Raw genomic sequence first — 24,645 nt, forward strand, 5'->3', positions numbered from 1 at the left:
CTCTCCGGCACATGAGGACACAGTGAGAACGGGGCCATCTGGACCCAAAGGGAGAGCTCTCGCCAGACACCCACCCTGCTGGCACCTTGATCTTGGACTTGCAGTCTCCAGAACTGTGAGAAATAAAGTCCTGTTGTTTAAGCACCCCCCCACCCTAGTCTATTTTGTTATGGCAACGTGAGCTGACCAAGACAGTGCCCATGCTCGGTGAAAGCACGGACCGGACACGTGGGAAACAAAGCTGCCACCTGGCTTCTATTTGTTAAGCCAGCTCCTCCTGAAACTGTCATGTCAAAACTCCATCTGTGACAAGTGATGGGAAACACTTGCCGGGAACAGTGAAGTGCCGTTTCTTCTCGCTGTGTGACAGTAAACAGGCCGAGCACGCAGATGTTGGGAGGCGACACGGGGGGCACTCAACAAGGCTTATCCTAGAACAACGTTCCTCTTCAAAACCTCAGAATGAAATCCCCGTGTTGACTTTGAAATCCCTGCAGTCAATCTGTAGATATGGAGCATTGAAGACCCACAATGCTCCAAGCTTGGGTGCAGGCAGGCAGGGCAGAGAAGGGAGCAAGACTTGTGCCCTGGGAGGCAGCCTGAGAGGAGACTCCAGCAGCCCTCTAGAACTGGGAAAGGCGGTGTGAACCTAGCTGTGTGGACGCAGAAAGGACTCTGCGGCTGGACCCCGGGAACACTTCACAGGACTGCTGTTAATAAGGCAGCCATAGCCATTCAGATAAAGAAAAAAACTGCCTTTCTAGAAAAATAAAAGAAGTTTTTTTATTAATAAAAAATAAAAGGATAGTTTAAGTGACATTTGAAAGTTACAGGACATGATAAAATCATATCTAACAGGGAAACTCCGAGTAGAAAATCCAGCTTAACCAGGAAGCGGAAAAACATGCCGACGCCTTCTTAGATGGTTAGCCCATAGATCATTAACCCAGGATCACTGCAGCTGAGGGGGTCTTGGTAGTTGGGTACGTCTTCTAAGGTGGATTTCTCGAAATTGCCTCTCAAGCTCTACCCAATACAGGATTTTTCATACTCTTGGGAAACTACAAAGCTCCACTGGATTTTAGATTTCCACCCCAACGTCTAAGGCCCTAAGAGTTGTGGGCTCCACTCCAATGAGCCTCTCTTTGTCTCATTCACACCTCACTAGTTGGAGCTCTGCAGTCAACCTGCAGAATCATGGAACTATGGCCTGGCATTGACTTGATCGTCAAGTCAGAGAAGGTCAAAAGCACGTGAGGCGGGAGGGTACTCTCTGGGTGGGACACGGCTGAGGTGGGATGGAGAAGGTCATTCCAGACCAAAGGCGTGGCAGGGGTGTGGACAGGAAGGGCAGACCAAAGGCCCAGTGCCCTGGAAAGAGTTTGTTCAGCATCTGGAAACTCTGCAATATAGGTTTGTTCTCAGCATCACTAGCACATGCGTCTGGTGCTCACGGAGGGAGCTTAGGGTTGACAACAAGGAAGGAGCAGATTCGTCTGTGGATGGAGGTTACAGTCAGGATCACCCAGGACTAAGGCCCTACCATGGGCCTGGAAATACATAGCTCTACTTCATAGCATCTTCACAGCTGTACTAACATGAAATAAGTTTAAAAATAATAACCGTCTGAGTTCCCATGGTGCAGATGCTCTATGTTTCCAACACTGCCTCCACATGCATTATTTCCTCTTGATGCTATTTTTCCTGGCTTCAAACATTTATCTCTAAAAGACCCATCCTAATATCAAAACATGAATCTCTTTGCTTGAGACTTAGTTTCCTATTCCTTTGGAAAATTCCATCGGTTGAGTGGAGGGTGTATGTTTTGGTCTATTTGTCTCAAGAAGAGAAGTTACTAGGGAAGAGAGTTAAAGGGATTTCCTTTTTAGGAAAAAGACTTTAGATGCTACTCAGGTAATGAGCAAAAGTCAAGTAACAACCGTAAAGTCTAGGATGAGCACTGCTCAGATTCATTCATTCACTCATCCATTTAGGGTATGTTTATTGAGCACCTGCTGTGTACCATGCACCGTAAATTCTTTCTTCTCCAGCTAGGCAGTTAATCACTAAAAAGTTAAAGGTCAAAGAGATGTATAGAATTATAGATTTAGGGGACATTAGGGAATACAGACCCTTCACACCAACTCTTTCATTGTCTTTTAATTCTTAATAGTGAGCTCTAGGCGTGGATCACAACACTTTTCCTATGGCATTAAAATGGATCCTTCATCAAATCTAGAAAAAGGATGAGCTATTAAATTGCATTTTACCAGAGGGTTCCAAAAATGAGTGGAAGTATTTAAAATAGGAGTTTTCAATAAAGTTACTTTGTTTTCATCTTATAACCAGAAGACAAAAATTCACCTCAAGCTTTCCTATTCCAGCTTTCATTGCAAAAAACAGCAACATGAGACCATCAGACCCTGTTTTCAAAAGCTGTACCTTCAGAACAATGAAAAAGCAAGTCTTTTTTCCATTGTATTTTGTTTTAGCTTCAGAGGAAGATGGAGTGGAACCATGTTTTTGATCATTTCAAATAGGTTTTGTAAGAAAGGTAAGGAAATTCCAACCCTAAAGAAGAGAGAGGGTCACCTCAGAGGGTCAATCCCGATATGCGGGATTTAAAGCAGGTTTTCAACGAAAAAAGGGGCCTTTGGTTCTAGTCTCACTTTTCAGATATTTCCTCTTGTTTATTCTCTTGGAAATGTTAACTGTGAAAGAGTAACGTCTATAGGTGTGGGCCCCGTTCTGAGAGCTCACAGTGATCAGTCCTCCCAACAGCCCGGGGCAGCAGGCGCTGGCATTCTCTCCACTTTTCAGAGGTGGAAACCAAGGACCCAAGAGAAGGGACTTGCTGCAGGTCCCAGAGCCGGCACGAGGTAGAGCTGAGCCTTGAGCTGGGCAGCCTGAACTCACTGTCCAGGCTTCCAGCCCCCACACAGAACGCCTCCACAGAGCAAAGGTAAGCTGCTATCCCTTACAGGGCAAATAGACCTTCATTTCAGAAAGGCATCAGGAACTCTCCAGCCCCCAGCTTACTCTGGTTTACGGTATGCATTGCAATACATACATCATTCCTATTCTAGGACGCCATCCCAACCCCGGGGACTATTCATTCCCCAGCACCTCAGGTGTGTGACAACCCCAGGAAATGGATAAAAAGATGTAAGTGAAAAATAGAGGCAACTCCTGGAGAAGAAATTCTTTTCAGAGGCATCCATTTAGACGCTGCTTTATTTAAGAAAAAGAAACCTAACATGATTCAGAGAATTGAAAAGTGTGTATTTGAAAGCCACACAATAATACATTTTCAGCTCTTCGTCCAGGTGTGACAGGAAAAGATCCCCACGGAGGAAATCTGTCTCCTTGTTTACTGCACTGCAGCCCCCCATCCTTGCACATTGCAAGGCTTACAAGTCATCAGGGAGCCACTTTCCACAAGCTGCTTGGTGTTCCACCTGCCCAAGCACTGCCTAGAATGGAGGGTCCCGAGTTCTTTACTCTAACATGATGAGGACTGGGACATTCAATGCATTGCTTTCAAAATGCACAAAGCAAAGAGCATCCCTTTAAATACTGTATTCTTAGTATTTGCATATGCGTTTTCTACCAGTTCCTGAGAAAACTGTACAGCAATTCATTAGATGCTTGCTAAATGGGTAATCATTTGGTGAATAGGAAATGTCTCTGTCTTATTATTTGGGGCATGCATTTCTTTATTGCAAATAAACACGGTTCAAGATATTTCTCTCGAAAACTCTTTCTTTTAAGGGCATACAAAAGTTATTATGCACATCAAAACCACAAGGAAATATCACCTCACACCTGTCAGGATGGCTATTATAGAAAAACAAAAGATAACAAGTGTTGGTGAGGATGTAGAGAAATTGGAACGTTTGCATACTGTTGGTGGGAATGCAAAATGGTACAGCTGCAATGGAAAACAATATGGACGTTCCTTGAAAAATTTAAAAAAGAACAACCATATGATCGAGCAATCCCACTAATGTATATTTATCCAGAAGAATTGAAACCAGGATCTCAAAGAGCTATTAGCTGTCCTGTGTTCATTACAGTACTATTCACAACAGTCAAGATGTGGAAACAACCTAAATGTCCATCGATGAATGAATGGATAAAGAAAATGTGGTACATAAATACAACAGAATGCTATTCTCCTTAAAAAGAAGGAAATTCTGCAATATATGATAACATGGATGAACCCCGAGGACATTATGCTGAGAACCCTGAGACAATTCGTCAGCCACAGAAAGACAAATCTTGCATGATTCTCCCTTACATGAGGCATCTAAAATAATCAAATTCAGAGAATCAAAGAGTGGAATGGTGATTGCCAGGAGCTGGGGAGGGAGAAATGGGGAGTGACTAATCAACACGCACAAAGTTTCAGTCAAGCAAGATAAAAAAAGCCCTAGAGATTTGCTGTACAACATGGTACCTTTGTCAACAATAATGTATTGTACACTTAAAAAGTTGTTGAAAGCGTAGATCTCATGCTGTGTTCTTACCACAATAAAATGAAATAAATAAGAAATGATTGTGTCTTAACCATATTATCAAATTCTATTTGTTACCCACAAAACACCGGTCTTGACAATTTCACATAACACGTGGCATCCCAGGGAGAGGGAAGAGGAGCTGGGGGCACGGCTGGTTACCTCTGCTCACGGCAGGGGAGCTCCACACTGGGCTGAGGGCGCCCCAGAGGGGAAGGCTGGTTCGGGAGGAAGAATTTTGCCAAGGCATCAGACAACTGCTGGGGTGCCAAAAACTTGGGCGTGTCACTCCCCAACTCCCTTGCCACACCCTTGGGGCCACACAACTCAGGAGTTTGGCCTCTGCAGCAATCTCACAGATTTCCATGGAATTTGGGCATAAGTTGTAGTCACTCCAGGGAATACAGAAATAGTACAAAAAGACCCCTCAACCTTCGTGATGAAAAAGATGGGGTGCTGGCGCCCTTCTCCTGACAACTGGAGATACATACCCAATTAAGTTGGTTTGCTGAGCATCAATTAACTAATCACTCTTAAACAGCATTTAGAGAATTAAATTCCAGTGAGTCAAGAACATGAGCACTGACTGAATTCTTAAAACATACTAATATTTTGAATTAACGGGGAAAGGAAATGGCAAAGAATATCAAAGACATTGGGAATTTTACTAAATTTACATTGAGATGAGAAGTCAGACACGTTGTCCAATCTGATTGCGTTGTCATCTGGTTACAGAATCAGAGAGCTGGAGGAAACCCAATCGCAAGTTCCTGGGCATGACTCTCCAGAAGCTTCTTGAGTGAACAAGTGTTTAGCTTATGTTACCGTCTTTCTAAGGAGGAGATTCCATCACTTTCCTCTGCAACTCCAGAGTTATATTTATGTGCATGTGGGGTGGTTTTGAATATATTTTATTCCCTTACCCTTCCTTAAATGTCGTGAAGTCTGAGGCGGATTACAAAAATGCGCACAAGATAAAATGATAACATAAATAATCAAAGGAATGAAAGTGAATGGAATATAAGGGCATAAAAGTAACTAATCAAAAGATGAAATCAGCACACTGAATAAGCTTACTATTTACAGTTGCGAGAGGTAGGACATCAATTGATCTCTGAGCTTCCCACTAGCCAAAGCAAAGAAGCAAGTGCATCCTGTTACAATTCAAGGTGTCAAGAAGATAAAAATGAACCAGTTATTCAACAGAAGCAAAGCTTTTCCTGGGCTGAGACTTGAGAGCAGTTTCTCTCGTGGCCTCTCCTGAAGACAACTGGGTGACGTGGCAAGCAGTAGCCCTCCCATACACAGCATCCCATAACAGATCTAAGAACGTTCCGCTCAGCGCCAGGAGGGGCTGGCGACAAAGCAGGGGCAACAAGCACACAGTTCTCAGCTGCTTCAGCCACGGAAATCGAGAGACTGTGTCCTCAGCCAGTCCTCCATATTTGCCGTTTCTTGACACTGCTTTTGGAAAGAACTGGCCCACCAGAGACATCAGTGCAGAAATATAAAAAATAAATGCATAATTAAAAAACAAAAGATCTTGAAAGATGGAATGCTCTGTATTCCAGTTTCCACAATCTTCTAATTTCTGTGTTTTAAATTCAAATTTGAGAGCACCTAAGGCATTATGAGCAAACAATTATTTGCAGACCTTATTTGGTTCATCTTCTATCCAGTATTGGACTGTTTACTCAGGCTAGGGATGGCTCTCTACTCTTCTCATGTATTTACATTAGAGTAGATAAATGGCTAAAGCATTTAAAATGGTGCCCAGCACACGATAAACGCCACGTCTTGGCTGTTATTATTCATTTCATCCACACATCAACTCCGCGAGGTCAACACCAACAAGCAGCAGCAAGGTGACAGGTGAAGAGCACAGAGGTTGCATGGACGCCGTGCCCAAGGTTACACAGACAGCCAGCAGTGCAAGAGCTGGGATTGGAGCCTAGACAGTTGGAGTCCTGAGTCCAAGTCCTTGACCACCACACTACAGGACCTCACCGCTGACTCCACACAGGTAGCCTCTTTCACAGACATAAAACATAATGCATGGACTCTCAGAAGACTCAGTCTCATCACTACTGGGTACTTTCAGAAGAACATCCCAGGAGTGGCCCTGGGGACAGCCATGGAGAGAGCTGCAGATGTGAATGGGGTAGGAGCAGCCATGTGCAGACAAAGGCAGAGGCTCCAGGGAGCTGAAGATGGCCATGTTATTTTGCACATACGAATTTTGATGTCTGGTTAAAAAAAAATTGGTCAGTTCAATTTATAGTTGAATGTCATACACTCCTCCCCAAAACGTCCCTGAGGTGCTCAGCATGGTGCACACTCTGCATAGATGATGGGTGAACACTCACGAGTGTAAGAAGAAATCAGAAGAGACACTCTCGTGCTAAGAGTGCAGAGTGGGAATAAGTCCGACTCAGGGCGTGGGCCTGAGAAGAGAGAGAATCGAGGACGGGGACAGAAGGAGACCACTGGGAAAGTAGTCAATCTAATCTTCTAAGATTAAGTGGAAAACAACCCAAGACAAAAGCTTCATTTAGCTGCTTCCATACATAATACCTTTTTTTGCAAAGGAGTAATGTGCCTGTAAAAAGACAGCGAGAAATTAAAATTAGGGCTTTGGTTTCTGAAAAACAAAATAAACTTGGCATCTGACCTTGGTTTCTCACATCAGAGTCTACTTACAGCAGAGCAGATTCCATCATGGAAAGAGACTGCAGTGAAATGGCACAGACGTGGCCATTAGCTTGACAAGGATGGAGCCTCAGTCCGCCGCTGTCGTCTGAGCCGAGTGTGAATGGACCTCATTTATCCAAGAATGTCGCCGAATGTAGCCCCAAGAGACAGCCCTGAGCTCACCAGCCACTTTAAATGCGTGATTCACCCTCATTTCAATACAGTGAGCAGAGGCATTCGGCCTTAAAGTTCAAGGCAAGTCAAAATCGAATTTGGAGAATCAACATAACAACTTCCAGTGGGTAGGGGCAAATCCGCCAATCCTCTTGAAAATCTACCCATTCTTCAAGATCCATCCTCCTTCCTGGTCCTGAATTCCTCTGCCCTTGGAGACAACCCTCCGCCACCTCGCTCTCCATCCCACGCTGATGGAGTCTTCCCAAGCTTGACTTCCAGAGCATCCTCTCTCCTGCTACCTGCGTGATGTTCCCCAAATGCAAGTCCACATGGGCCACAGGCACCCTCTGCCCTTCTGTGGCCCCTGGCACCTTCAGGTAAATGCACACTCCTTAGGTTCTCCTTGGCCTTTTGGCCCTGAGCCTCCTCAATTCATTCATTCATTTAACAAATATTTATGGAGAAAGTGTCTCTCCCAGGCACTGTCCCAGGTTCTGGGGATATATCGGTGTCCCTAATCTCGGCATGCCTGCATGGGAGTTGCTAAGGACCCCTCCTGACTCCACATAACCTGTCCTGCCCTCGAAGACCACGCTCCACATCACCCCTCACTCTTACGTGAGTCAGCAAGCTAGTGTTTACTACCATGCCGTCTTCAGCTCGTTACTATTTACTAGAATGTTACTGTCTTCCAGAATGTTCTTTTTGGCTTATTAGGTGATATCATGTAAGGAGGAACTTGGTGATGAAGCTACATGGGAAAAATACAAAAGCTTTTCTCTGGCAACTCTATCGGAAGAACCTGAAGAGGTCGGCTCCGTGAGAGGGCACACGAGGAGGCTGGGCGGGGCACGCGTTCCACGCCTGCCTCAACCCTGAACGCAAATAAATCCCTTTTCAGGTGACTTTCTTCCTGAGAATCCTGAAAGCACATGCTTAGTCCCAATCGACCGAACAAACTCCTAATCAAGTTTCATAGCATGAATTGAGGTAAAGTCACCACAAAACGTATTTTTAGGAGCCCAGACAAGGAGGGGATTGTCTGCAGAGCTCCGGGGTAATTTGTGGGTCTGTTTTATTTCTGAATCAGAGGCAGTGGAAAAGCTGCTTCAGACCCCACGGCCGGAGCAGCGGGTGGAGCTGGGCAATGATTCATGCAGGACTCAGGGCTCAAACCGAAACTGTAGCTGTTTGTCTTCACAGCTGTGTGTTATTTTTACCCTTACTAAATATTCTCTTACACCTGGAATGTCAGTCTCTTCCCACCAGTCCTGCTGCCTTCCCCCTTCTCTCAAGCAGCTGAAGACTAAATTAATTAAAAAGTCACCACCAACTCACCAACAGTTCGTTCTTTGTCCCTAAAAGGGGTTTGAACTTTCTCTGAGAAAGTTTCATTATTTAAGTACATATTTGTCTACACAGCTGAAAATGAGTATCGGCAACACCATGTCACCATTAGATCTTGAAAACTGGGGGGAAAACGCATCCTTTTGGGATTCATCATTTGGAAATAAAATATTCTATAGAATAAGATCTCTACAGAGAATTACATGATAAAGATGAGATACGGTGTCTTTTATATCTTAGGAGTTCTTTTTTTTTTTTTCCCAGAAACACTTTTATTCCTCAGAGAAGAAAGAACTGAGTCCAATTGCCATTAGGGCACTTCAGGGTTTTATTTTCGTAACAAGCTATGTAAATTCTGGTTGACCAAAATGATTTTTCTTTCAAGATAGAAAATGCCAAAGCAGTCCCCCTGTGCCCGCTGTCAATACCCACAGGGACCCAATAGAATTCACTTGCATCATAATGAAGAGCATTAATTCCTAGACTATCTTCTCCTGCAAAATGGCGCCCATCCATCTGACAGCCCAAGAGATAGCAAAGATGGTCACAAGTGATGACTGCAAAGGAGAAAGGATGAGGAAAAGTCTGCTCCAGGCAGAGAGGCGGCAGCAGAGCTTTTGTCTCTCTTCCTAAGTTTCCCCTGAGCGAGGCTCTCTCAAACCACGTCTCACTTCTGCAGCCCAATGAACTGACATCCGTAAGGACTCAAGGCCCCTTAGAAATAGGACAAGCTATTACTAACTGACCTCACTGTCACAGTGTGGAAAAATCACTAGTTTGCAAGTCTCCAACGCCGTGCCACCCACAGCTTGGAAGGTGGCCGAGCTTAATGGGGAGACATCATTTATGCCAATCTGATGCAGAACCCTGAGGCAGAAAAGAGCAAATGCAATTACAGTTGTGAATTTCACTGTCCTAAAATAATATGCAAAGTCTCATGGAAAATGTAAGAAGATAGGCGTTAAGTCAAATCTCAGTGAGTCAAAGGAGAAAGGCACAGAGCGAGACCGGTCCCCGTGAGCCACTTTCAAATACCAAATATTGAGTGTCGTACATCAAACGAGAGATCCTGATATTAAAAGACCCTCAGCCAAAATTCTGTTTTGTAGGTAGTAATTGGGCAAAGCACCTCTTCCGACACAATGACAAATAGGGCACTTGAACAGTCACCATCCTATAACTGAGAAGTTTTCATCTTTAGTTTCAGCCCAATGAGCATTTACTGAGAGCCACTTTTGTGCTCAGATTGTAGGTCTCCTCATTACACTTAGTATTTTCTTAATTTTTTTTTTTTTGAGGAAGATTAGCCATGAGCTAACATCCTCCGCCAATCCTCCTCTTTTTGCTGAGGAAGATTGGCCCTGAGCTAACATCTGTGCCCATCTTCCTCTATTTTATGTAGGACGCCTGCCACAGCATGGCTTGACAAGTAGTGTGTAGGTCCGCATTGGGGATCCAAACCAGCGAACCCCGGGCTGCCAAAGTGGAGTGCACGAACTTAGCTGCTGTGTCACCGGGCCAGCCCCACACACTTATTATTTTTAAAATGCTATGTTGTTTGGAGATACTTCATGAAGGTAATGTAAAGGTGAGTGCAGGTAAACTGACCTGTTGTAATGAAATAAAATGAGGCGGCAGCGAAAGTTTTTTAAATGTGTAACATACAAGAAATCAAAACACATCGGTGCTTGGATTCTATGCCTCATCTGTCACCTGCAGGAAACTGTTGTCCCTGCCAACACAGAAAAGATGTGCGGCCTTAGGAAGCAGCCCCTAGGGAGCAAAGAGGAGTGCAGGCCTGGGTCAAATGGCCTTTGACCAGTGGACTTGAGCAACTTATGAAAACTTTTGGAAACTCAATGGTCTCCATCCGTAAAATGGGTATAATCAAAACGCCATCTCACAGATTTAAGGAGGAAATTGGATGACGTATTGTATCCTAAAATCGATTAATAAATCCCAGTGTGTTGTAGAAATATTGATTAATATTGTTTCTCTTGGGGTCCTTCTTTCCTGTCTAGGCAGAATAAGTCACAACCTCTTCCCTGCTGGGGCTGGACCCTGAACATCCCTCTCTACTTGTCCTTGTCGTTCAATCTCACAGAATCGTTTTCACCTTTGATGGACTGCAAACCTCTCTTTACTCATATTCGCAGCAGCAGGCGCAGTGCACGGTGCAGAGGAAACACTAAATAAATGTTGGTTTAGGGCAGGGTGTCTCAACTGTGACACTACTGACATTGAGTCCAGATCATTCTTTTTTAGGGGGGACGCTGTTCTGTGTGTTGTAGGGTGTTGAGCAGCATCCTTGACCTTGACCTGCTAGATGCCAGGAATGACCCTCAGTTGTGACAATCACAAATGTCTTCAGACATTGCCAAATGTCCCCTGGGGGCACAACCACTGTGGCTGAGGCAGGTGGTTTAAGGAATTAAGATCCCCTGCACTCAGGCAAGGAGGCAAGAGCTCCTCCCATTTTGACAGATGTCTTTAGAGCTGAGTGCATGTCCCCAGGGTCTGGGCTGACCCTAGAGGGGCCCAGGCTCTATCTCAGGTGGGTTCCCAGTTGTGGTTTGTCCACCCCCCATTTGGGATGCAGCCCCCAAACCTTGGGTTCTTCCTCGCTTCCCTTTTCCTCACTCCATGGGTCCAACCCATTAGCAAAGCGCATCATTTCAACCTTCAAAATATGTCTAGAATGCAATCACCTCTCCTCACCCTTCCATCGCCACCACCCTCAAGCAGCCCCCACCATCTCTGACCTGAATTCATTCAGGGACCTCCTAGCAGGACTTAGCTTCCACGCAGGAGCCAGGGAGATCCTGCAGAATCTGAGTAACATCATGTCCCTCCTTTGCATACAGCCCCCCAATGATCTCTAGCTCACTCAGAGTGAAGCTCAGAGTCCCTCCATGGCCCCACGATTGCTTAAACGCATTTCCTCCTCCTCTTCCCCTTGGTCACTAAACAAGAGCAATGACTGTCCTCCATCACTTCAGGCTGACCTCAGGGCCTTTGCACTTATCATTCTCTTTGCCTGGAATATTCTTCTGATGCTTAACTATGGGGCCTTCTCCCTCACTGCTTTTGGGGCTTTCCTCGAATGTCACTTTCTCATAGGTGAGGTTCTCAGGCCACCCTATCTACAACTGCAATCCCCTATTTTCCTTTGTTTTTCTCCTTAGCATTCACCATGATCTAACCTGCCATATATTTTAATTAGCGTTCTGCTTCCATGGCCATCTTCCACATTAGAAAGCGAACTTAGCGAGGCAGAATTATTTTGTACGTTTTATGACTGTACGTCAAGGACCAAGAACAGTGACTGCCCATGGTAGGCGCTCAATAAGTACTCGATGGGTGAATGAAGGATGGCGTGCACAACCAGTACGTCTGACGCCACAAAGGACCAATCAGGTAACTCTCCTTTTTGTCATCTTCATCACACTATAGGTGGCATGCTTTTAAAATATGACGTCCAAAGCACCTTGCTCTCTGACTCTAAGCAGAGTTAACCACGCCACACAGTGAGTCTTCTTCCCTGTTTCTCACGGCACAGGCTCAGCCGGACAAAATGCCACTGTGGCGGGAGGTGAGAAAGGTGTTCCCCATCCCAGGCAGACGGACTTCCTGGGAGCAAACCCTCCTCTGCACGCGGTTTTCTCTCAGCCTATTCCTTCTACGGGCCACCTTCACCCGGCTACCAGGAATTCTCGTTCTTCATCTCCCTGGATCCTGCAACCGAACAGTGGTTCTCAGACCAGTGAGCATTAGAATCTACAGAGGACGCATTAAAACAGGGCTCCATCCCAGAGGCTTGTCAGATTCAGCAGGTCTGGGGCGGGGCCTGAGAATCTGCATCTCTAACAAGCTCCCAGGTGGTGCTGAGGCTGCTGGTCCTGGGGACCCACTATGAGAACCACCACACCAGGGGGAGCCCTCACCCGACAGACTCCAACAATAAGTGAATGACTCCAGGTTTGGGGACAGGGCTAGGGGTGGCACTCACAGCGTGACACACAAATTCATTAAGTCCCAGCTGCAATGAGCCTCCAGGTGCGCCTACACGGAATTGCCATGACCTCCAGGTGGGCTACAAGGATCTGTCACGGCCTGTGGAAGGAGGAAGGAGATGCCCAAGGCAACCTGCCCGATATTTGCCTGCATCTCCAAGACAAGGATGCTTAGATAGAGTAAAGCAGCCTGCTTTGCACACGGTACTGCCTGCTAATGGGAAGGCAATTTTGCTGTGGACCATGTGTGAGTGGGTGTGTGTATTTTTTAGCCTATCCTGTCAGTCTATAGTGGTTTGAGCCTTAGGAACCTCACAGCGAATTAAGGCCATCAGCAGGGGGCTTGCTAGAGGCCAGGCAGGCACTGGAACCCCCAGCAGGGCCCTCTGTGTGCACCACGCAGGGAAACAGCTGGTTCCAGTTTGGCTGCACATTGACACTTCTCCAGTGTGCGAACACTTGGGGGTCTCTTGTGCGTGAGGCTGGAGTGAAGAAAGGAGAAAGGAGGGTGGCCTGGACCACTGAAGCTGAGAAACGATGTCCTGTGTCTACACAACGTGCCATTAGATTAGTGTCTGCAAGAAATTCGCCCTCTGATATGGCAGCAGCCAAGCCAAACCCACAATTACTTCCCCGTTGGCTCACAAGGCAGTGATTCCTTTCTCTCCTGTTTTCCTTTTCTTAGGTTTTATAGAGCTCTGCGAAAATGGCAACAGATCTCGTTTCACCACTTGTATTTCATGTCAGGAGCTTGCGAGCCCAGTAGGGCCGAGGTTTCATAGCATTCCACCGTTTGGTTGGGAACTAAGTTCCTCCATCCTCCCAAAGCCCTTGAACCTTGGTCCGAAAGGCATGGCTCCACCAACACTGACCAGCACAGGGCCCGGGAGCACCATGCGTGGTCAGTTTCTTGTGTCCACTTGGCCAGGCCATCGTACCTAGTATTGTAATCCAACACTGATGGAGGTGTTGCTGTGAGGGTCTTTCATAGATGTGGTTAACGTCTACAGCCCCTGACATTAAATAAAAGTGATTATCCTTGATAATGTGGGTGGGTTTCACCTAATCAGTGTAAGGCCTAAAAGAGCAAAATCTGAGATTTTCCTGAGGAAGAAGAAATTCCGCCTCAAGACTGTAGTGTCAACGCCTGCCTGAGTTTCCAGCCTGCGGGAATGCCCTACAGACCTCAGATTTGACAACTGCCACAATTCCATGAGCCAGTTCTTTAAAATACAGGCACACCTCAGAGATACAGCAAGTTCGGTTCCAGACCACCACAATAAGGCAAATAGCACAATGAAGTGAGTCACACGAAGTTTTTTGGTTTCCTCTCGCATGTAAAAGTTATGTTTACACTATACTGCAGTCTAATAAGTGTGCAACAGCATTATGTCTAAAAACTCAATGGGCATATCTTAATTAAAAAATACTTTATGGGGCCAGCTTGGTGGCGCACCGGTTAAGTTCGTGCACTCCCCTTCAGCAGCCTGGGGTTCACTGGTTCGGATCCCAGACACGGACCTATGCACCACTTATCAAGCCATGCTGTAGCAGGCATCCCACATATAAATTAGAGGAAGATGAGCACAGATGTTAGCTCAGGGCCGGTTTTCCTCAGCAAAAAGAGGAGGATTGGTGGCAGATGTTTGCTCAGGACTAATCTTCCTCAAAAAAAAAAAACTTTATTGCTAAAAAATGCTAACCATCATCTGAGCCTTCAGTGAGCCATAATCTTTGCTGGTGGAGAGTCCTGTAAAAAAATGCAATATCTTCAAGGTGCAATAAAGCGAGGTATGCCTGTAAATCTCTTAAATATGCATCCTGTTGGTTCTGTTTCTCTGGAGAACCTCGACTGGCACACCAGGCCGGGCCCCTCGCTCAACTCCTGCAGACACACTGAGACCTGGGAAGGATGGGCAGGAACACTGTAGTCTTCTCTTCTACAAAGAGGATCAATATATGTCACCCTCTTGTCTCCCCTGAATATTCTTGGGGGTGGGAAATGGTGACGCCCAGTGACCAGTTGACCTCTGTACCATAGCTCAATTTCACAAAACTTGGGAAGTGCCTGAAGGGATAAACTCTTTCCCTCTCTATTTCATGCCAGGCCCGCCATTTTCTACCAAGGAAGCGTGTGGACCTTGATGCCAAGTAGACGGAGTCAATAGTGTCCTCTTCATGGACAGGCCAACACCACTGCGAATCCTCGAGGAAGACGAGGAGAGTGATACGTTTGACTTCTCGGTATCCACCACTCAAACACATCTCAGTTTGCTCCAAAAGCTGGAACTGCCTTTAAAATTCTATGACAGGAGCATTCTGAGTAATCTCAGAATTCTGTGAGGGCCTGAGAGGCGAAGATAGTAAAGTGTCCATTGCTTCCTTGCAAGAAAACTGTCCAATTCCTCCAAAAACAGTTTCATTTCCCAGGGAAGAGACCCCGAGCTGAGCCCCCATCTTTGCAGCTGCCTTAGAGGGGAACCACCAAACAGCCTTCCCCAGGATGCAACTGAAGAATGTGGGAAAGGCTGCCCAGGCCACCGTGACTTTCTTGGGGACTGAAGCCCCTTGGCCAGGCTCCGGGTCACCTGAGCTTCAGCCCCTGTCCAGAATCCCTGTGGTCACCGCCTCAGCTTGGGGAGGCTGCCCAGGCCTGGCCAGGTGGGTAAGTGGACATGAGCTGGTGAAGGAAAGCACAGGCCAGCATCAAAGGAAACAGCATCTGCGCCTCCCCCGCCAGACGGCAGCCTGCTTGTTCTTTCTTTCTGTTTTTAAACTCAGGAATAGCACAGTGAGAACAAGAGAGAGTTTTGTTTCTGCAACGCCGTTCTCACCTCCTCACTCAGTCTCCTTTCTAAGGCTTGCTAAATCCGGACCGGCGCTCCTGGAGCTGGTCCTGGGCCAGAGTCCAGAAACAAGGGCCAGGGCACGGCTCACTCTGCTATTACCAGCTGGAAATCATCTCCATGCCCCTTTGCCCGAAGTGTTTTCTCCCTGTCTCTCCTTCTCTCTCTCTCTCTCACATACACACACACACACAGTGATGTATTTCCTGCAGGTAGAAACTAGCCTTCGAAGAAGAAAGCTTTAGACATGCATCTTGCTCTTGTGTTTGCAGCCTGACTATCCTGGCGTGTAGGGGATCACATGACTCTCTCACAAATAGAATCCATTCAAGGATTCCAGGGTTAGCTCCACAATTATTCTTCTACATAAACACTGTTGCATTCTCTAGAACATGATTGTGCTGCATTCTTCTAAGACTCAGGAATATTTACAGTTAATGATCAGTGGAAACATCCTATCAGATGGATAGCACTTACCTGTAAAATTTACAGATAATGAATAACCACCCTGGACTCTGGTATCCTGGATCCTACCATCGCATTTTCTACCAAGGTCCTTTCAGAAGTCTAGGAATTAATCTCCTGAGGAGGTCCAAGATGGGCTTGCCTTGGCTTGAATTCCACTTAAGGGACCTGCGTTGTATCAATATTCCACATCAGATTTATTGTTCCCAGTTTCAAGAAGAAACTAGATGCAGAGAAATGAACTGATTGCTCAGAGTCCAGGAAAGTTCTGGCATCTCCCATCTGCCTGTTTGGCACATCCAGCCGCACTGTTGACATTCCCTCTGAGGTACTGTGACTTGGCACCTTTGTCAACGCCACACTAGAAGTTGACGCAACGGTTTCCGCAGTTATAAAACATGACACTTAGAAAAAACGTATTTAGTATTAAAGCATATCTGTAACAAAAAGGGGTCTATTATAGCTGCAACAGAGTGGAAAACGCACTGGGTGTGGAGTCAGATACGCTTGGTTTGAATCCAAATTCTGAGTCGCTTTAAGTGGGGATCTTGGGTTAGCCAGAAAATGCCTGAGCATCAGCTTCCTCATCCATCAAATGGGGACAAGCATCGCTCAGAGGGCTGCTTGGAAGATTAACAGGGTCTGGGATATAAAAGGGCTTTGTACTCGAAAATGTGAGCTGTTCTTACAACTGTCAGATTATGCAACATTTAAAAGAAATTATCCTTTCTTTGTCCTGAGGTTTTATATTCTTCCTCCCTGAATACATATGGGGTATTATATCATAATTGAAATCAACTTGACTTTTCAAAACTACATCCGATGAAATGCCTTTGATTGCCAGGGATTGTTCTGCATTCAATAATACATTCTAGGTGACCGCAGCATTAGCATGACAAACTCAGGAAAGCTAATAATTAGGTGCGACGTGGGAGCCTGGTTTTAAGTGTAAGTAAAGATGAGAGCAACAGCATGCATGAAAAGATGGGCAGAGAGAGGGAAGAGGGGTGGGGTGAGGGTGGAGGACAGACAAAGTAGGTCCATTAGCAAAGTCAAATGGCTTGGACTTCTGCTACGCTGCCTGGCCACTAGCTGACACTCTCCTTCCATAAAAACATGAGACAGCATTCTTTTCCAGGCAATAAAAACCTCAGAGATGAATTCTGCCATATGCAGGCACGGCCCTCCTCCCACAGAGCCCTCACGCCTGGGAAATGGATTTGAACACCACATCTTCAAAGTGAGTTCTTGGTAAACGTGCTACCGGTTTTACAACCTCTGTCCTCAACGCAAACCACTGGAGAACACATTTTCCCAGCATTGCCCAGTGTGACTGTTCAGTGGTGTTACTTTCTGAAATAATCTTTGGAGTAGCGTGACTAACTTCTACTCTGACTTTTCAAGGGCTAGGAAAACCAGAAGTCCCAGAGAACAAGTCAGCAACCTCCTTACCTTGAGCCGTTCACCTGGTTAGGGTTACATTCCATCTTGATGGTGACCCTGGCTGGAGGTTGAGATAGCCAGTCCTGCTGAGGGACGCGTGGGCTCATCTTGGATGTCTGTCCATAGTCGCTGGAGGAGGACGCGGTCATGTCCGTCTTAGGTAGGTGCGGCGTCCCGTAGGCGCACTCAAACAACGACTGGTCCTCGCTCACGACGGATAGCGCTTCCTGAACGCCCAAAGAAACACACATTCAGGCCACTCCGAAGGACAGACATGTCTCAAAAAGCTGCTGACTTTAGGGTCTTTCTAACTGGGACCACATTTTAGGCAGTTTTTAGGGTATCCATTTCTACCTTTCAGAAGAAAAAAGTAGCTGTTTTTCTTCCCTCTAGACCGAAAAAGTTGGAACTGACCGGCCTAGAAAAACTTTTATGCAGGTCTCCAAACACCCCAGGCTTGACTGCAGCAGCACAGATAATACCCACTTTAATCTCCACTCAAGGAAGTTGAATTTCAAAGGTCTTAGAAGACATCCAATTGCATGTGTCATTATTTGACAAATGCAATCTATAATTCAAGCAGACAGGGTACAGAATGGTCACGAAGATTAAAAAAAGATATGTGACGGCTAACACCTAAGCATCTGGCAAAATTGCCACATACCCAGGAGATTTTAAAGAAGAGGTACTTAGAAGAAGAGTGAGGGAGAAATGGAGCACCAAAGGACAAACATACAAAGATACGAATTTTTCCACTTCTGAGTTATTAGCTGAAATAGAGTTTCAAGTGGTGTTTCCATGATGGCAAACATCTGGATGATAAATGAACCAAAAAAAAAAAAAAAAGCTGTGAATTATCCAGATGCCTCCAAATACCAAGATGTTTAAAATATCTGGATCACTGACTAGCTCTTTTTCCCCCCTTACTTTCTATTAATATCTTTGCTCTTTTGCATGGTTTGGTGAGAAGAAATAGAAATTTGTCATTGTTGGATCGTTCTTGTGTGGTTTTAAGTCAGAAGAGTGGTTAGCCTATGGCTATGCTTATAATCTACAGCCAAATCAACAAAGGCAAATTCGATTTGGAAATGTCAACTACTTGAATGATATATTGTTATCACGCAACTACACAGAACAACTATGAGACAATCCAATTTTGGTTTCTATAACAGAAAAAAAAACCCTACATGATAGCTTGTTTTTTATTTCAGTCCTTTGGCATCCTCGGTATTGCTATCAACTAGTGAGAAGCAAGTGCTGAGTGGGTCACATAATTTTTAAAAATGAAACTTTGGAGCTAGGAGGGCGGTGGAGACTTTCCAGTCCAAGCTTCTCATCTCTAAATGACCAAATCTGAGATCCAGAAAAGTCCAGACCTCACCTCAGTCAAGATCAATGAGAGAATTAGTGATGGAACGGACCTGTGTTTATCATCTGCTCCCTCCTGCCCCCACAGCCTACAATGCCTTCTTACATGTCTTGGTTTGGGATATGTGTTCACAATAGCATGCCCTCCTTATTCTTTGAGTTGATATTTACATAAATAAGGATGCTCCCCGTTAGGAATAAAGCCTTACGAAGCAGCGGTTCTAAGATGGAGACCTCTCTCCCTATGCAGAGGTAACAGAATCTTTAGGGAACACATGCAATTTCACAAAGCACTCCCCAACCCAGGGTCTACTCCGCTACACTACTCTATCTCCCACCTACCCAAGAACCAGCTTCTTTCATGGCCTCCAAGGACATGAACTCCATCGACTGGCACACTGTGCTGTGAATCAGTGAGCAGAAAGAATCACAAGGAACAAACTTAAGGCTTTGGGCCTCAGAGTGGAAGCGAGGGGTTCATGCACATATAACACCCCACCACCTCCAACTTCTTTACAATCCCAGAATCAAAGCCCCGTGACACGTCTTGAAAGAATAAGCCAGGAGTTTAAACTAACACAAAACATAACAACAGGATGGGTTGCACCAGCCAGAGAGCCAGCATCAGGCACAAGAAAGAAAAATAATAATAATAAGATATCTTGAATATGCAGCAAAACCAAACACATCAACAAAACAGACAGACAGTACGAGGCAGCGGCACAGAAGTTCAGCGTAGCAATGGGTGTGGTAAATATCGGGGGAACCTGAATTACTCAGCTCCTTCTTTTGCTCACAAATGGAGGGAAAGAATCTAAGAATCTAAACTCACAGAAGAGGGTTTAAAAGTAAAATCGGCACCGTGGACTTAGCGTAGTCGTGCTAATTAAAGAAGACAAAAATTACAGCTTCTTAAATAATTTTTGCAAAACAGAATTTCCCTTCCTGAAGCACTGAACAGAATGGTTTTATACACTCAGAAGATGAAATAGGGCTGAAGGCTGCCCCACTCTCCCGCCTGGTCCGGCAGACCCCAGCAAAGCTCGGAGGGAATACCATGCTATGTAATGTTAGCCTTGGCTCACGGATGAAGAGAAACATGAATAAATGTGTGACTTATATCAGAAATTGGCAGAAACAGGCTAGATATAAGGGACAGGCTAACTTTTAAATGACAAAGAGAAGAGAAAGTAGCTTCTGCAACCAGAAGAGTAACAATGTTAAAATATTAGTATATTCCCAAGATAAAGTAGGTATTCACTCTATGCCAATAAATGTAACGTGGGATTTAGAAAACGTTAGAACGAAGACAAGGCTTCAGTGTGCGTTTGGAGGGGGCGGAACCCACTCTCACATCTGGCAAAGCATTATTTCAGCACATGGTTTTCTCAAGAAAGAAATCAAAGTTAATTGAGATCGATTTAGGAAAAAAAAAACTTACAAAAGCTAGAGATAAGGGAGACACACATCTTTTCATCTCTTAAAATTCTCCTCCAAGTTAATATTGCATAAAAATGCGAAAGAGGGTATGATTTAGAACATCAAAAGTGCTTTTGTTCACTAGAGGAGAAACCGGCTAAAAATGAGGAAGCTTCAGGATAAACATTTCAAAAGGAGGGACACACAGTCTACATGCTGGAAAGACAGAGCAATCAGAAAACTCGCCCCAAAGTGATGCTAACTAAACCAAGGCTGCCTGCCGAACACCTAGAATTAAGTACAGTTCAGGAAAAGGAAACAAACAAAGAAATAAACAAACTCACGCACGCGTGCACACACACACACACACACACACCAATGTAGCACATCGTCACACCGGGGGAGTAAAAAGAAGCTGAAGGATGTTTTTCAGAGACCTACTTCCACAAGGATGATCACTAAAGCTCACAGCTGTTCTTCAGAAGAAAACAAACGCTATGGACTAACAGCATCTCTTTGTTCACCATTTGACTTAGCTATATTATATGCAGGTTTCATGATCCCTTCGGTTTGAGAATGAATGACGAAGCCTGATGTCTAGGACTCTCCCTCCCCGGCAGCCCCGGACTTCAGAGCGGGGAGAATCTCTAGCCCAGTAGGATTAAAACCAGAACGGAGCACTGAACACAGGCTAGTAACCAGGAACACATGAGTCCCTCAATGGCAACCCTGAGAGCGACTTTTCCTGACCTTGACTGAGGCGGTCCCTGATTCCCTGCCTGCCGCCTGGCTCCCCTCTTCATCCCTGGCCGGCTCACTACCTACCTGCCTACCTGCCGATGCCTTAGTTAACCTGTATGGGGTATTCTCTCAGACTCTTCCGCCAGCCGCAGGCCTTGGGAAATGCTTTGGTTGCTTTATAACAGAGAATTCAAAAAAAGTCAAAACCTGGCAGAAATGTGGCATAATAATTTAATATGCCTGCCTCTATGTTACTATAAAAAGATCTGAACTTTAGATTGGTGTGTGCTAGTGTGTGGGGGTGTTTTTTCTGTAGCTCCAGGAAAGTTGGGATATTCCGATGTGGCAAGTGGCAGACTACCAATGCCATTTTTTATGAACTCATGAGAAACACATAAATTCTAAGCAAATTGCCCCCAAACAAAAGGTACCGCTGTGTTAGTACCGCAGTGTTTATTATTTCATTTGAATATAGAATACATCAATAACATATGAAGACCATTCCTTCAAATTTTGGTCATGGGATAACAATTGACCGATAGTTCCAGAATGTGGGAAGTTCTCAGCTAGATTGTATTTCACACTGTGAGACTAAAACACGATTCTATTTTTAACTAGATTTGGGTACAACAAAGGATCTAAAATGCTTAGATTAAAAACTGAGAGGAAAATTAAAAAAGCCGAATGTACTTTGTATGCATACTGACATTTCCAGCAAAAGATTTTAGGGATCCTGACACCTTTCCATAAGAGATGGATATTTTGAGAGGCTCCTATATTTCAAGTGAAAGAGTTAGAAAATAAAGGTCTGGGAATAAATTTGCTTCTAATTTGTGATCCCTCATGGTTCATAAAAATACTATATTGTTAATACAGAGAACCCAACATACTTGAATTTTCATGAAAATCTGGGTGTGGTAAAGTGTTGAAACTGAGGAAGTCTTAAAGAATGATGAGCTCTCTTTCACAGCTGGAGCAAGCGGAGCATACAGAGGGAAGTGATCCTTAAGAGGTTTTCGAAAATTCAGAAGATGGCCAGAACTGGCTGTCCAGAGAACTCAATTCACAAATCTTCCGTTTCCTCAAGTCTTACGTGCCTCAAATAGTTATGAAAAACAAATGGAAAAACTAAGTGGAACAAGCATGCTAAGATTATGGTCATGCTTTAAAAAAAAAAAAATTCTTAAGTTCTTCCTATCACAACACAGTGTCCACTTCAGGAAGCCAATGTCATCTTAAATTAACAGCCTGCCTTTTCGTTCTTATCCCAATACCAACCAACACAAAACTCCTTAAACTTCTCTCGCACAGAATCAAGTAGAATTAGGTACATCACATAACTCCTTACACTGCAATGGATAAGATATCTTTTAGCCACTGTCTCTTGACTCATAAATAGCTGATCCATCATATAATAAACCAGGTTACTTTGTTAAGCACTTTGCAGGCAGTATCCTTTTAAATCCTATTTCATCAATTTTAAAATACACCATTTTTCACATTTTATCTGCTCTGCAATCTGGATGCATCTTACAGTCAATGGCATGTCACTGTTTTGTGGTAGCCTTTCTTCTCCTTTGCAGCGAGATAAGATAATGGTCCAGTTTATAACCGATGGCATCTTAAATCTTATGAAACATGGTCATTCAGTTCTGACAATATTCCCAGAAGGTGAGTTGTCATTCCTCCCCAGAGACGACAAGGCAGGATTGAGAAGAAAAGTAACAACACGAGTGAGGACGAGGCCTCTGAGTGGAGTCACTCCCCAAGGCTGTGCACTCACCACCCTCTGGGTATTAGAGAAAAAGAAGAGGTTGGGTTAAGATGGTCACACGAAGGGCTGACCCGGTGGTGCAGTGGTTAGGTTTGTGTGCTCCGCTTCAGCGGCCCAGGGTTCATGGGTTCTGATCCCGGACACAGACCTACACACAGCTCATCAAGCCATGCTGTGGTAGGTGTCCCACATACAAAATGGAGGAAGACGGACACAGATGTTAGCTCAGGGCCAATCTTCCTCACCAAAAAAAAAAGGATGGTCACATGCAGAGTGCTTCACCACCCTGTCTTGTCATGGTTGTGCAAAGAGCAGGGCTGTTATGACAGATAAGAGATGGAATCACCTTGAAAGAGAAAGTCTGGTAGAGGGAAAAGGTGAGAGAAGGGTGAGAAGATAATGCCCAGAATCCCAGGATTTAGAATGGAATTAAAGGATCAGGTGAGGAAGTGGAAACCAGTAAGAAACCTTCTAAAGTACAATATGCTTTCCCGGGAGCCTGGAAGCTATGCAACAACAGCTCCCAGATACATTTCATTACTTCTTATTTAATGATTTAAGTCAACAAACTTGCTCTTTTCTTTGGTTAATCAGATTATTCAGACCCAAACTGATGACCACATATTGGGGTGTGCTCATTGTGGGTGGATGCTTGACTTCTCTTAGTGAATAATACACAAGAAAACTGGGGCAGGTAGGAGCACCACCTATAAATATGCTACAGTCAGTGCCTCTTGGTGACCGTAAATGGATGTCTGTGGAAGTAACGATATCAGAAAACTCTTTATTAGACGGTCTCAAGCCCAATAGTTTACAGCTGCTCTTCAAGGCAGAGCACACGCAGTAGATGCTTCTGGAAAGTCTATTCCTAATCACATTTGGGAGGAGAACAAAGCAACAGAAACAAAATAAACACTGCACCCAGGGAAGACCTCCACTTTGCCACCATTCACCCAACAACAACGTGCCAATGCTTCAGGAGTTTTTATTCTAAACGTGTGTATTTTTGAATTGGATATAGCCAACATCTCATGTGTTGAGAAACTTCATCTGACTGGTACGTCTTAATCATAACCAAAAAAAAGGCAAACTCTGTGAGTGACAGAGGCCTCCTCAAGCTGGGTGTACATCATCTTTGCCCCTTCTTGATATTCTCCTCTTTTTAATTCTTCAGTGGAGGAAACATTAAAATCATTTATTAAATGCAGCATCTAGCTTTGTGCTCACGTTTTTCTCATTTAATACATTGCTATTTTAGTCCTTCAAAAATATAAAAATCTTGGATTAACCTCAAAGGAAAAATGTACATAGGCAAATGAAGTCCATCTAAAGAGCGTATTTCTCCAATATGGTATCGCTTCAGTATCAAGCGAGTTTACAACTCGCAATCCCAGCCCAGCGCTGAGAGAATGACACCCAGGACTGGTGTGGAGATACACACACACACATACATATACGTGCATACATTTGTTGTTAGCGCTGTGGGAGCAGCCCGGTGTCCAGCAGAGTAGAACCGTGCCTGGTCTTTTTGCGCCATCCTCTCACCTCCCGGTGCTCTATCAGACACTGCTCCCTTGCTATTCACAGGGTTTTCATGGCCAATTTTTTCAGATGTGGGTGGCCAGGTCCTTCTTCCTCGTGTGTTAGTCTGGAAGGTCTGCTGAAACCTGTCCACCAGGGGTGACCCTGCTGGTATTTGGAATCCTGGTGGCACAGCTTTCAGTGTCATAGCTACACATAGCCACTACAGTATGACAACCGCCAGGTGGGTGGTGTGGGCCTCTGACAGGGAAATGAAACCGGGTGGTGGTGGTGAGAGTGCCGAATCTTAACTCTAGCCCACC

At 44.9% G+C, this 24,645-nt stretch overlaps 1 protein-coding gene across 9 annotated transcripts in view; it reads right to left on the bottom strand.

Annotated features, from left to right (window-relative positions):
• Positions 1-24,645, bottom strand: part of ERG (ETS transcription factor ERG) — a 256,558-nt gene that overhangs the window by 41,447 nt on the left and 190,466 nt on the right. For all 9 annotated transcript variants that reach the window (XM_008539408.2, XM_008539400.2, XM_008539405.2 and 6 more), the window contains one exon: positions 17,509-17,726. In XM_008539408.2, coding sequence (XP_008537630.1) covers positions 17,509-17,726 — 218 coding nt within the window. The remainder of the gene's footprint in view (positions 1-17,508; positions 17,727-24,645) is intronic.

The sequence above is a fragment of the Equus przewalskii genome, chromosome 27, assembly GCF_037783145.1.
Source record: "Equus przewalskii isolate Varuska chromosome 27, EquPr2, whole genome shotgun sequence".
NCBI classification, from domain to species: domain Eukaryota; kingdom Metazoa; phylum Chordata; class Mammalia; order Perissodactyla; family Equidae; genus Equus; species Equus przewalskii.